This window comes from Mandrillus leucophaeus, unplaced genomic scaffold (genome assembly GCF_000951045.1).
Source record: "Mandrillus leucophaeus isolate KB7577 unplaced genomic scaffold, Mleu.le_1.0 Scaffold206, whole genome shotgun sequence".
Lineage (NCBI taxonomy): Eukaryota > Metazoa > Chordata > Mammalia > Primates > Cercopithecidae > Mandrillus > Mandrillus leucophaeus.
In genome coordinates this window covers 2447573-2462050 of record NW_012102099.1, presented here as the reverse complement: position 1 = coordinate 2462050, position 14478 = coordinate 2447573, and the positions used below count along the sequence as shown (strand labels likewise).

Sequence of the window (14478 nt, the reverse complement as noted above, 5' to 3'; positions counted from 1 at the left end):
GCCTGGGAGGCAGGGATTACAGGCATGAGCCACCACGCCCTGCCTAGAAGAAGAGTTTCTAGGCACAGTCAAATATTTGTGCATTTGCACTTTTAATAGAGATCTCTGGCTCCTCCTCTATAGAGATTGTTATCAGTCTACCTCCTGCCAGCAAAGGATGTGAGTACCTGTTTCCCAGAACTACAACAGCACTGGGTGTTACCAAAATTTTTGATTCTTACCAAACTGATTTAGAAAAATGTAATCCCAGCACTCTGGGAGACTGAGGTGGGTGGATCACCCGAGGTCAGGAGTTCGAGACCAGCCTGGCCAACATGGCGAAACCCCATCTCTACTAATAAAAAAAAATTAACTGGGCATGATGGCAAACGCCTGTAATCCCAGCTACTTGGGAGGCTGAGGCAGGAGAATCGCTTGAACATGGCAGGCGGAGGTTGCAGTGAGCCAAGATCACGCCACTGCACTCTAGCCTGGGCGACAAGAGCAAAACTCCATCTCAAAAAAATAAAAAAAGTCTTCCTGCAGCTTTCATAGGTATTTCTCTTATTCTAGTGGATGAAACTTTCCACATTTTACAGCCATGAAGGCAGATGTGGAAGAGGAGCTGTCTCACAGTCAGCACCACCCAGGCTGCCCTGGTGGGCAACAAGTGTCCCATCTCTGAGGTGAAGTCGGGGAGGTGAGAGGAAGCAGGACATGTCCGCTGAGTGAGGGCTGTGGTGAGTGTGGAGGCCCTGCGCTTCTGAGAACTGTCTTCACTCCCTCTGCTTCTCTGTCCTTGGTGCTCCCTCACTTCCCTAGAGGGGATGTCCCCAGCGGCTCTATCATCTCCCCCCATCTCCATACCCCCACAGGCCACCCGAGTCCCCCTACACCTCCTTACTAAGCCATTTCTCTCTTTCTGCCATTTAATCTTTCTTTGGCCCAGAGCTTCTGGAAGGCTGGGGTAAGGTGACATCTGGCCCTCCTACTTGGCCCCACAAGACACTAGAGAAAAATGTTAGCGTCTTAGACTATCATGGCTGGTCCGGCCCTTAGTTGTGTGTCAGCATGCAGATGTGTGTGCACATACATGTGCATGTGTGCCAATGTGCACACATTGTTGTGTATGGCAGGGATGCACGTCTTTGAGGCTGCCTGGAGTGAAGGACAAAATGCCTGGGTTCTGAAACCAGAACAGACCTGCGAGGTTTGCTGAGTCATCCAGGACGGACCTGCCAGGCTTGCTGAGTCATCCAGAACAGACCTGCCAGACTTGCTGAATCATCCTCCAGCTACACTCCCTTTCTCCTAGTCCTCGAACCTACCAAGTTCTTCTGCCCCAGGGCCTTTGCCCTTGCTGCGCCATCTGCCTGGAACTTCTCCTATATCTTTCCAGGCTCTTCTTCTTCAGGTTTCAGATCAAATATCTGCTCCTCAGAGAGGCCCTCCCTGACCACTCATCAAGCATCATGCCCCATCTAATCCCTAGTTTGTCTCTAATCCATAACTCTTCCTTATTTTATTCATAGCACTTGTCAAGGTTTGAAGTTATCCCATTTATGTATTAAATTGTCTTTTTTTTTTTTTTTTTTTTGAGACTGAGTCTCACTCTGTCACCCAGGCTGGAGTACAGTGACTCAATCTCCGCTCACTACAACCTCCACCTTCTAGGTTCAAGTAATTCTTGTGCCTCAGCCTCCCGAGTAGCTGGAATTACAGGTGCCTGCCTCCACACCTGGCTAATTTTTGCATTTTTTCAGTAGAGACAGGGGTTTCACCATGTTGACCAGGCTGGTCTCAAACTCCTGACCTCAAGTGATCTGCCTGCCTCGGCTTCCCAAACTGTTGGGATTACAGGCATGAGCCACTGTGCCCAGCCAAATTGTCTTTTGTCTGTCCCTTCTTCCCCATTAGAATGTAAGAACCTTGAGGGCAAAGATGCTGCATCCCCACGTCTAGCACAGAGCCCAGCACCTACCAGTTGTTCAGTGAACGCTTGTCAAATGCATGAAGGAATGTAAAGTGCTCAGTGCAATGCCCGACATAATAAAAAATCAAAATTGCTGGCTTTTGTTGTTATATAAATGTTAGTGACTATTATTGCTATTTATGAAGACTACATGTCACTCAGCAATTCTTAGAGCAGGTAGTTATTTGAGTCCTGTATAATGGAGTGTCACAGGAGAAACGGGGATATAAGAGTCAGTGGATACTGCTGAGGAATAGACAATATAGCTGGGAAGGCAGGAACTCAGGAAAGAAAATCATGATGTACTGAGGTCATGATGCGTTAGGTTATTCTAACGAGACTGGGAGTGAGTATAATTACCCTGTTTTTAGATTAGAAACTGAGGCTCAGAGAGGGTGACGTGCCTAAGGTCGCCCAGCATGTCTCCAAAGCACTTAGCTCAGTGTCTGTGGAAACTCAGTGGCCAATGTGTCATCTGCACATCTGTCTGGACTGCCCTGGGGCATCTCCAGCACTTGTGTGTACCTGGGCACACTCCATGCACATGGGCACAGGGCGGTGGGCTTTGGGTGTGTGAGTTTCTCACAACTCTGGGGCTCCTGGTGGAGAGGTCCATGCTGAGGAGCACTGGAGGTCTGGGAGGTCTTTACCCCTGGGGTCCGGGGTCTGGGCTGAGGAGGCCTTTGTCCTGTGACTGGAAGAAGAAGCTTTTGCGTGGGTGTCAGGCATGACGTGGGGCAGGCCCAGCTGGCACACAACAGGGGCAGGGTGAGGGCTGGGAGGGTGAAGAATGAGGATGCACTGTGCTAGTGGGGGCACCTGCATTGGCCAACACCTGTCTGTGCCGGCGCACACATGTGTACACACGGACACACACAGGCACACAAGTACACACACACATCTCTCATAGCCTCTTGCTCCCCCACACATGCTGACAACCCCTGCTCACACTGGCTGAGTCACTCTGCATGTCAAGGGCCCTCCCATTTCCCCAGCCTGACTGGTGTCATTCAAGCTCTTAATGTGGCAATGACTGGGCTGTGTCCATCTTGCTCACGAGACATTCACAGAGACCCGTCCAGGGCCAGTACAGAGTGAGCACTCAGATTTGTGTAAAAAATAAATTCACAGCACAGCACGGTGGCTCACGCCTGTAATCTCAGCACTGCAGAGGCTGAGGTGGGCAGCCATTTGAGTTTGGGCAAACCACTTCACTTCTCTGAGCTTTATCTTTTTTAACATTTTTTTTTTTTTTTTGAGACAGAGTTTCATTCTGTCACCCAGGCTGGAGTGCAATAGTGTGATCTCGGCTCACTGCAACCTCCACCTCCTGGATTCAAGTGATTCTCTTGCCTCAGCCTCCTGAGTAGCTGGGATTACAGGTGTGAGCCACCACACCCAGCTAATTTTTGTATTATTTTTAGTAGAGACAAGGTTTTACCATGTTGGCCAGGCTGGCCTCCTGACCTCAGGTGATCTGCCTGCCTCAGCCTCCCAAACTGCTGGGATTACAGGCGCGAGCCACGGCGCCTGGCTGCTTTATCTTTCCTTACCTAGAGTAGGTGCTCAGTAAATGTAGCTGCTAAAAAATTCAGTAGCAGAGTGAGTGTAAATGCAGTGTGTCAGTGTCTGCAGACCTCCTCACCATCATTTACATGTCCATTGGTGTGTACATGAATGCATGTTGGTGTGCATCCAGGCATGTAATGTGCTATTCAAGAACTTGGGTGGGTCCCTCAATTTACATTTCACTGCATGTGTCTGTGAAGTCTTCAGAGCCGATTGTTTTTCTCAACAAATGCACATCATTCCTGGTGTGGTGTTGTGGAGGATTTTCTGAGCAATTGTCATAGACAGGAATTGGTGTGTATCTGAATAGACATGTGTGTGCTTGCCTGTGTCTGTGTGGACCTGTGTGAGGGGTTATGAGTATGACCTCCAACCTGATTAGTTCATTTGTAGAATCTGTGGGGTCATTTCTGCATCCGGGGTATTCTGGACCTGGATTACTTGGGTTCAAATTTCAACTCCGCTAGCTATGCCATCTCAGACAGGATGCTTAAACACTCAGTACTGTTTGCTTTTCTGTGAATTGGAGATAATGGTAACCACCTTATGGTGGTATGAGGACTGCAAGACCTAATGTATGTGATGGACTGAGTACAGAGCCTGGCATGGACAAGCGCTTGTCTCTCACTGCCCCCGTGCCTGCCCCTGTGATAGGATATTACTTTGTTCTTCTATTACAGTACTTACCCAGGTATATTGCCATTTGCTGTCCACAGGACTGTCCTTTCCACTAGACCGTTAGTCCCTGGAGGACAGGACCCTGCCTGAGCCCTCCATCATTATAGATTATGTATTGCCTGCTAGTTCTGAACCTCCATCTTCTCTCTTTCATATAACAACTGGCATTTAGGGCCCATGTCTATGTGCCAGGTCCTGTGTTAAGTGCATTAAGTCTTCAAACAATCTCAAGGGATTGGTGTCCTTGTTCCCATTTTGGAGACAAAAAAACCCCTGACATTCAGAGAGGTTAAGAAATTGCCCAGGTTCACACAGTGGCTTGAACACTGGCAGACAGATTCACTCTCAGCCTGCACTAGATATAAGCTGTGGGAGGAGACTGTGGGGGCAGGAATGTTGCTGAACAGAAAGAATGCCTGCCTTCCGGACTGCCCCAGCAGGCTCTCTCTCACTCCACCCCCATTAACCCCTCCCCCATCTGTATGACTGTCACTGTTTTTGGCCGGATGCAGTGGCACACACCTGTAATCCCAGCACTTTGGGAGGCCTAGGCGGGCGGATCACCTGAGGTCAGGAGTTCGAGACCAACCATGACCAACATGGAGAAGCCCTGTGTCTACTAAAAATACAAAATTAGCCCGGGGGCATGGTGGTGCATGCCTGTAATCCCAGATACTCCGGAGGCTGAGACAGGAGAATCGTTTGAACCTAGGAGGCGGAAATTGCGGTGAGCCAAGATTGCACATTGCACTCCAGCCTGGGTAACAAGAGTGAAACTCTGTCTTAGGAAAAAAAAAAAAAAAAATCACTGTTTGTCTCTCTTACCCTGGGGCATCTCAGCCCCCTGCCCTGGCACAGTGTTCCCAGGGACGAGGCAGTGGCCCCAGGTCACTCCTTCTTTGGTCCAGTTGTGGGTGAGTTAGAGAGACTTCTCTGAGCTAACCTAGTCCCCTGGGTCAGTAGGGATGGGGAGGGCATGCCGGACTCAGCAGGAGGGAGGGGGCCTCCAGGGTGGTGTGGGGGTTGGTTGCTCAGAATCTTGGATAGAAGAGGGGTGAAGTAGAAGGTGGACCTCACTGGTCAGCCTCCTCTCCTTCCCAGATCTTCCCACCTCAGAGAGGAGAGGGAATGGTCCTTTCTTAGGTCCTTTTTGGGGTGTGTTAAACCAGATCCCTGTTACTCCATCTTGACCACAGTAATTTTTTTTTTTTTGAGATGGTGTCTTGCTCTGTTGCCCAGGCTGAAGTGCAGTGGCACAATCTCAGCTCACTGCAAGCTCTGCCTCCTGGGTTCAAGAGATTTTCCTGCCTCAGCTACTCAAGTAGCTGGAATTACAGGTGACTGCCACCATGCCTGGCTAATTTTTGCATTTTTAGTAGACACAGGGTTTCACCGTGTCGGCCAGGCTGGTCTCGAACTCCTGACCTCAAGTAATCTGCCCTTCTCAGCCTCCCAAAGTGCTGGAATTACAGGCGTGAGCCACCGCGCCTGGCCAGCAATTGTATTTTTGGCTCTCTATTTTGAAGTAATTGTAGATTTATTGAAGAGTTACATGGACAGCACAGGGGTATCCTTCAGCCATGTCTCCTTAGTCTCCTCCAACCTGAGAGCGTTTCTTGTCCTTTTGTGACCTGGACACCTTTGAAGAGTGCTGGTCAGACCTTTCGTAGAATGGGTCTTCTCATGATTAGGCTGAAGTTACAGATTTGGGGGAAGAGTACCACCCAGGCGAAGTGCCCTTCTCACCACATCATTTCAGAGGCTGTGATATCAACAAGACTTTCGACTAGCGGTGCCAGCCTTCATTTGGTTAAGGAGGTGTCTGACAGATTTTTCCACTGTGAAGTCACTGTTTTTGCTTTTCCACATTCTACTCGTTAGAAGCAAGTTGCTGAGTCCAGCCCACACTCAAGAGGAGAAAAATTAAACTCCATTTCCTAGATGGCAGAGCATCAAAGAACTTGTATGCATATGTTAAAACCGCCATACTAATTAATACATATTTGGAGGTAGATACTTTGAGTCTGTGCAAATATCTTGTTTCAAGCCTGTTGGGGTAGTATGTACCTGTAGTAGCAGCTACTGGGGAGCATGAGGTGGGAGGATCCCATTGAGCCCGGGAGTTCCAGACCAGCCTGGACAATGTAGTAAGATCCTGTTTCTAGGAAAAAAACCTTGCTTCTCCTTAAAGTTTCACCCATTCATTTTACTGTTCATTGCTAGATGTTGCCTGCAGCAATTATTATTCTGGTGTTCTAATGATGATTTTCAATTTCTCTCAATCCTTCTACATTTACTAATTGGAATTCTTCTGTAAGAAGACTTGTCCTGGCCGGGTATGGTGGCTCACGCCTGTAATCCCAGCACTTTGGGAGGCCGAGGCAGGTGGATCACCTGAGATTGGGAGTTCGAGACCAGCCTGACCAACATGGAGAAACCCCGTCTCTATTAAAAATACGAAATTAGCCAGGCATGGTGGTGCATGCCTATAATCTCAGCTACTCGAGAGGCTGAGGCAGGAGAATTGCTTGAACCCAGGAGATGGAGGTTGCAGTGAGCTGAGATCGTGCCATTGCACTCTAGCCTGGGCAACAAGAGTGAAACTCTGTCTCCAAAAAAAAAAAAAAAGAAGTGTCCTTTCCCCCCAATTTTTTTTTTTTTTTAAAAACAGAGATAGGGTTTTGCTTTGTTACTCAGTATGCTGGCTAAAGTGCAGTGGTGTGATCCTCCTGCCTCAGCCTCCCAAATATTAATAGCTGAGACTACAGGCGTGTGCCACCATGCCCAGCTAATTTTTAGTTTTTTGTAGAGATGGGGCCTTGCTATGTTGCCCTATGTTGCCCAGGCTGGTCTTGATCTCCTGGCCTGAAGTGATCCTCCTGCCTTGGTCTCCCAAAGCACTGGGATGACAGGCGTGAGCCACTGCACTCAGCCTTACCATATTTTATTAACTAGTCCCCTACCGTGAGCATTTATGCTGTTTCTAAATGTTTTCATTACAAATAATACTATAGTGTTCCAACATGTAGAGTTGAACCTATAGATCCACCTGCATAAGAGGGAGAAATCAAAGGGCATGTGTATTTTCTATTTTAATATTGTCAAACTGCCTACACCATTTATTCCCCATGTTACCTTCCCTTTATTTTTTTGAGACAGAGTCTTGCTGTGTCCCCCAAGCTGGAGTGCAATGGCGCGATCTCGGCCCACTGCAACCTCCACCTCCTGAGTTCAAGTGATTGTCATGCCTCAGCCTCTCGAGTAGCTGGAATTACAGGCATATGCCACCATACCTGGGTAATTTTTGTACTTTTAGTAGAGATAGGGTTTCACCATATTGCCCAGGCTGGTCTCCAGCTCCTGACCTCAGGTATCTGCCTACGTTGGCCTCCCAAAGTGCTGGGATTACAGGTGTGAGCCACTCCACCTGGCCGGCATGGTTGCTTTTTTTTGTTTTTTTGAGATGGAGTTTCTCTCTTGTTGCCCAGGCTGGAATGCAATGGTGCGATCTCAGCTCACCACAATCTCCGCCTCCCGTGTTCAAGTGATTCTCCTGCCTCAGCCTCCTGAGTAGCTGGGATTACAGGCATGTGCCACCATGCCCGGGTAATTTTGTATTTTTAGTGGAGACGGGGTTTCTCCATGTTGGTCAGGCTGGTCTCCATGCCCGACCTCAGGTGATTCACCTGCCGCAGCCTCCCAAAGTGTTGGGATTACAGGCTTGAGCCACCATGCCTGGCCTGGTTGCAATTCTAAATAGGCTGCTCAGGGATGGCCTCACTGAGAAGGTGGTGTTTGAGCAATGACTTGAAGGAATTGCCCATGTGGTCAACTGGGGAGGAGCACCCCAGCAGAGGGAACAGCGAGGCAAAGGCCCTGAGTCAAGATCCTGGCTGGAGAGGACGCAGGAACCTGGAGAGCGATGGGAGTTGGGGTTACAGAGGAAGGTGCGGGGGGAGTGGAAATCAGCAAATTGTGTAAGGCCTTGGAGGCCACAGGGAGGGTTTTGGCTACTCTGAGTAAGGTGGGAGTCATGGGAAGGTTTGGAGTGGAGGAGGAACATGATCTAACTTATGTTCTAACAAGATCTGTCTGGCTGCTGTGTAGCAATTAGACGTGGGGAGTCAAGGCTTGGGGTAGGGTGGGGTCTAAACCTCAGAAGCCAGGAGACCAGGGGGAAGCTGGTGCAATGATCCAGATGGGAGGCGATGGTGGCTCAGACCATAGAGTCAGCCATGGGGATGTCGAAATGTAGTTGGGTAGAAGATATATTTCCAAGGTTGAGTTGACAGCACTTGCTGATGGAACGGATTCAGGGTGTGAGGAAAGAGAGGAAGTTTTGGCTGGAGCAGCCAGAAGGATGGGGCCGCTACTCTCTAAGATGTGGGCAGCATAGTAGAGGCAGGTTTGGTTGGGGAGGGGTAATAAAGAGAACAGTTTGAGATAGTTGAGTTTAAATTCAACATACAGGTGAATGCAGATGGAAATGCAAGCCTGGAGTTTAGGAAAAACTAGGTTTGAGAATAATAGCCGCCACCTCAGAGGTTGTTGTCTTGGTTAAATGAATTCCTGAATTCTGTAAGGCACTAAGAACAAGGCCCAGCCTCTGGTGAGTGCCAGAAGGGGTTAATTACTCTTCCAGGCCTGGAAAAGATCTCATGTTTGGCCTCAGCCCCCTCTCCCACACCCTGGCCCTCACATTCCTTTCAGAACTAGGGGAAGTGAGTTCTCAAGGTGGCTGAGAAATCCCCTTCCCACCCAAAAACAGGGGCTCCGCACTCAGGCAATAGGCCAATCAGGCTAAGCATTTTTTTTTTTTTTTGAGACAGAGTTTCACTCTTTCGTCCAGGCTGGAGTGCAATGGTGTGATCTCGACTCACTGCAACCTCTGCCACCCGGGTTCAAGCGATTCTCCTGCCTCAGTCTCCCGAGTAGCTGGGATTACAGTCGTGCACCACCACGTCCAACTAATTGTAACTACTAAGAAGTAGTTACAGGGTTTTACCATTTTGGCCAGTCTGGTCTTGAACTCCTGACCTCAGATGATCCACCCACCTTGGCCTCCTAAAGTGCTGGGATTACAGGCGTGAGCCACCTCGCCTGGCCCAGCCACCACTCCCTGCCCTTGGCTGAGCATTTAAATCCACTGCAGGACTTGGGTGGAGCTGGAGGCCATAATCCTAAGTGAAGTAACTCAGGAACGGAAATCCAGATACAGTAGGTTCTCACTTATGTAAGTGGAAGCTAAGCTATGAGGATGCATAGGCATACGGAGTGATATAACGAACTTTGGGGACTGAGTCCGGGGAGGTTGGGAGGGGATGAGGGATAAAAGACTGCCTATTGGGTACAGTGTACACTGCTCCGGTGATGGGTGCACTAAAATCTCAGAATCACTTTGGAACTCATTCATGTAACCAAAACCCACTTGGGGCCCAAAGGCTACTGAAATAAAAAGAATTAAAAATAAAAATAAAAAGTAAATCCACCATGGGGCAGCCTTAGGCAAAGGACTCACCTCTCTGATCATCAGTTACCACATCTGTTAAATGAAGACAATAAGGCCGGGTACGGTGGCTCACCCAGTAATCCCAGCACTTTGGGAGGCTGAGGCAGGCGGATCATTTGAGGTCAGGAGTTCAAGACCAGCCTGGCCAACATGCTGAAACCCCATCTCCACTAAAAATACAAAAATTAGCGAGGCGTGGTGGCGCGTGCCTGTAATCCCAGCTACTTGGGAGGCTGAAGCAGGAGAATCGCTTGAACCCGGGAGGTGGAGGTTGCAGTGAGCGGAGATCACTCCGCTGCATTCCAGCCTGGGCGACGGAGCGAGACATCTCAAAAATAAATAAATAAATAAATAAATAAATAAGGCCGGGCGCGGTGGCTCACACCTGGTATCCCAGCACTTTGGGAGGCCGAGGTGGGTGGATCACGAGGTCAGGAGATTGAGACCATCCTGGCTAACACAGTGAAAACCCGTCTCTACTAAAAAAAAAAAAAAAAAAAAAAAAGAAGAAGAAGACCAGTTCTTTTCTCAACAGGTTATTTTGAGGAGCAAATGAGGAGAAATAATGGGTCATGCCCAGCACACAGTAGGTGCTCCTAAGAGTCTGTCTTTCTCCTCCCCACACCCCAGTGGCCAGGGAGAAAGGAAACAAAGTCAGTATCCATCCCAGCTGTTTATTGAAAGGGAAGGTGGGATGGAAGGGGTGCAGGATGAGGAGGGGGTGTGAGGCACAAGGACAGTAGGGCGTGCCCTGGTGGGGGCGGCCTGAGGATCCCCCAGGAGGCCTTCAGGCTGGTGGAGACTGAAGGTAAATTAGGGAGGGGAGTGGGCGAGAACCTTGAGTACTGCTCTCCAGCCGTATCGGAGCTCCCTCTAGTGGTACAGAAGAGAGATGACGCCTCCGGCTGGCTGGTGCCTCTGAGAGGGCACATTTATTATCAGGGTCACGGCCAAGGCTTGTGGGCTTGGTTTCTCGGTAGGTGGACTTTGAGGGGCAAAGACAACCCACGATTCCTGCCCCCTACCCCCGGCTCTTAGAGACCATTTAAATCCATATCCAAAGAATATCCAGAGCCACCTGGGACCATCAGGCCTCTGGCTAGTCTTTCTGGGCCAAACCTGTCCTCCACCCTGAGGACACTCAGGGAACCAGGAAGGTGTGGGGCTGGCTCTGCCCCACTTGTAGCACAAGAGCTGGCCTAGGAGGAGGCTGAAGATGTGTTTCTAGTTCCTGCATGCTGCTTTGTTGTGTGACCTTGGACACTGTCACCTCCAGCCTCCTTCACCCACCTCACCTATCAACTGGGGCTAGTAATTGCCTATGGTGGGTGGGCTGGGGGGCTCTGATGCCAAAATGCAGGTAGAATACACACTGTGAGAGGCATACATCTTCATACATCCTGCAGGGAAAGTCCAAGTGAGCATCTGGGACCCATTCGAGCTGAATGACCCCCACCCCTTCATCTGTGTCTATGGAGGGCAGTGCGTGTCCTCAGCCTGGCAAGAAGAGGAATCAGATCCAAAGCCCTCATGACAGAGAGGCAGGAGCTGATGGTTTGAAAGGGCAGGGGGCTTGCCCAAGGTCATGCAGAGGAAGGAGTGGGGACGGGTTGAAGGAGATGTTTTCTGCCCCTGAGGGCCTTGGGAAGAGGGTGTGGGTAGGAAGTTTTGGGAAGACTTGAGGAAGGTTGGCATCTTGGAAGGGCTGGGGCCCCAACCTTGGGAAGGGAGCACTGGGATTTGAGCGCCAGACTTGACCTGGATTTGGGCTCTAAAAGGACCCTGCTAAAAGGGAGAAGCCGGGGAAACACTGAGAGGGGGTTGTGGTGAGAAGGGGGAAGGATCCAGGACCCACATCTGGCTCCTCCTTAGACCATGTGGGCAGCTCAGGAGTCCCTCTTGGGCTGGATAGTCTGCACAGAAGATTGCCCAAAGGGGCTGGCGGGTGGCGAGAACCATGGCTGGCCACTGGCATTGCGGAAGATGGGGGACAGCTGTTGCTCTGGCTCATCCCCGAAGACCTCCACGTGGCTGTCGGCTTCGGGGTCCAAGGGCTCTGCCTTGGTGTCCTGGCTCAGCCAGCCTGTCATGGCCCAGAAGAGGCAGACGGCGAGCAGAACTCCAGCCGCCACACAGAGCGCTGTGCCTGCCAGACGACAGGTGCCCAGGGCCTGGTTGTAGTCGGCTGCCCGCTGATCCAACACCAGGAACTCACCCTCACCGATGCCCTCCAGCTTGGGGGGCACTGCATAGCCGGTGGTCAAAGCCGCCACACCCAGCAGCAGAAGCAGGGTCCCCGAGGACAGGCTGATCTGGGGAGAAGCAGACAGACCAGGAAGCAGTCAGGGTCAGCCAGGGGCCCCTGACCAAGGGATCTCCTTGGATCCTCACCAGACTTAAGGGTAACCACTCTATCCATCCTTAGGAGATTGGAATCACAGAGCACACTTGCTGGGGTCTAACTGAGAGGAGGCATAAACTGTCATGTTCTATTTGGAATCCTGAGGCCTCTTAATTTCCTGCCCAGCTCCCACCTAGCAGTGGGTTTCTCCGGCCAACCCTGCATTTCCCTCCATCCCAATTCATCTCCTTGTCCTTTCTACCTTCCTTGTCTCTACTGGGTTAACTCCTATGCACCATTAGATCTCATCTCAAACCTCACCTCCTCAGGGAGGAGATCCCTGGACTGAGTTGTGTCCCTTGCTTTACTCTGGGCAAACTCTGTGCCTATTCATTCTTCAATACACTTACCATTGTGCACACTTGGACATGTATTTTGGTTGCTATGTAAGTGATGTCTGCCTCTCCCGCGGTACTGAGAGCCCCATGAGAGCAGAGACTGTGCCTGTTTTGGCTCACTAGGAGTCTTCTGTGCCTAGCACGTGCTGGTACAGAGCAAAGGCTGAGTAAATGTTTGCTGAATGACTAAATAAACCACAGCTAAAAGGGTTCCTCAAGGACAGGGACCTCGTGTCTTGAATTCTGTGTTCCCAAGAGCCTAGCACAGTGCCTGGCAATAAGAAGATGCTTAAAAATTTTAAATACACACTAAGTCTTTCCTTGGAAGTCTTCCTTGATCATTTCCTCTCCTGGTGTTCTCTACAGACCTGACCTGAAGTTATGTAAGTTGGTCTCTCTGCACAGGTTGGCACCTTACCTCCTCACTAGAGTGAAGTCCTTTGAAAGCAGGAGGGACCCTCTGCCTCAGTCTCCCGAGAGTATTTAGCAAAGAGCTATGCCCATAGCAGGGACTCAGCTCATTGCCATCTCTGCACCTTGACCCATTGGTGCACCCTGGCCGACTAGTCTCCTTGGCTGTTACAGACATCAATTCTTCACATTTTTTTGCTGCCCTGGCAAGATACTCCAGTCTACCACTGGGAAACCACAGTAAGATTTAAGTGAGATGAATCTCACTTCCTACCAGTCAGCATAGTCCATCTCTTAACCATAGTAATTAGTTCAAGGCTGGCAAGTGACCCAATAAGAACCAATGCAATGCTTGTCAGGACTTCTGGAAATGAAAAGCATTGTTTCTTATAAATGGCGTTTTAAATTTCTGGCTATCCTGAATCTTTTACCTCTCCATATAAACTATAGAGTCAGTTTGTTGATGTCCACAAAGTAACTTGCTGGGGTTTTGATTGGCATTGCATTGAATCAAAGATCAGGTTGGGAAGAACTAACATCTTGACAATATTGACTGTTCCAATCCATGGACATGAACTATTTCTCCATTTATTTAGTTATTTGATATCTTTTGAGTTTTGTAGTTCTTTTCATATTGCAGATATTTTGTTAGATTTACACCTAAGTATTTCTCTCTTTTTTGGTGCTAAGGTAAATGGTAATATGTTTTTAATATCTTGCTATTTTGCTTTCTCTCTTCCTTTTTTCTCTCTTTTCTTTTTTTTTCTTTTCCTTAACAGAGTCTCACTCTGTTGCCCAGGCTGGAGTGCAGTGGCACAATCATGGCTCACTGCAGCCTCTACCTCCTGGGTGCAAGCGATCCTTCTGGCTCAGCCTCTTGAGTAGTTGGCATCACAGGCCCGCGCCACCACATCCAGCTAACTTTTTATTTTTAGTAGAGATGAAGTCTCACTGTGTTGCCCAGGCTGATCTTGAATTCCTGGGCTAAAGCAATCCTCCCGCCTCAGCCTCTCAAAGTGCTGGGATTATAGGTGTGAGCTAGTACCCCTGGCCATTTTTCTTTTTCTTTTTTGAGACAGAATTTCACTCTTGTTGCGTAGGCTGGAGTGCAATGGCATAATCTCTGCTCACTGCAACCGCTGTCTCCCGGGTTCTAGTGATTCTCCTGCCTCAGCCTCCAGAGTAGCTGGGATTACAGGCGCCCATCACCACACCTAGCTAATTTTTGTATTTCTAGTACAGATGAGGTTTCACCATGTTGGCTAGGCTGGTCTCGAACTCCCGACCTCAGGTGATCCACCCGCCTTGGCCTCCCAAAGTGATGGGATTATAGGCTATTTTCTTTTCTGAAGGAAATACCACATGACATGCTGACTTCCCTTAGATGGTGTGGAGTGAAGATCTGAGGGTCCACACAGTAGTGGCTATTTGGGGAACATGGGAGAGTCTGAAGCTAACAGGCTACCAGGGTGGGGGCACCATGAGGAGGCTGAAGACTAAGAAAACTTGCAAAGTCCGTGGTGTAAAGGGTTGAACTACTGGATCAAACTTTGCCTGAAAGTATGCAACCTTGGGTCTCTTCTAAAAAATGAGCAACATTTTCCCTTCTTCTTCTTCTTCT

At 49.5% G+C, this 14478-nt stretch overlaps 1 protein-coding gene across 3 annotated transcripts in view; it reads right to left on the bottom strand.

Moving 5' to 3' along the window:
- Nucleotides 1–10361: 10361 nt before the first annotated feature.
- NRSN2 (neurensin 2) overlaps nucleotides 10362–14478 on the bottom strand; it is a 7662-nt gene continuing 3545 nt past the window's right edge. For all 3 annotated transcript variants that reach the window (XR_001006061.1, XM_011979835.1, XM_011979834.1), the window contains one exon: nucleotides 10362–12019. Coding sequence is in view for 2 of the 3 variants with exons in the window: in XM_011979835.1 (XP_011835225.1) it covers nucleotides 11594–12019 (426 nt within the window). In the remaining variant the exon portion in view is untranslated. The remainder of the gene's footprint in view (nucleotides 12020–14478) is intronic.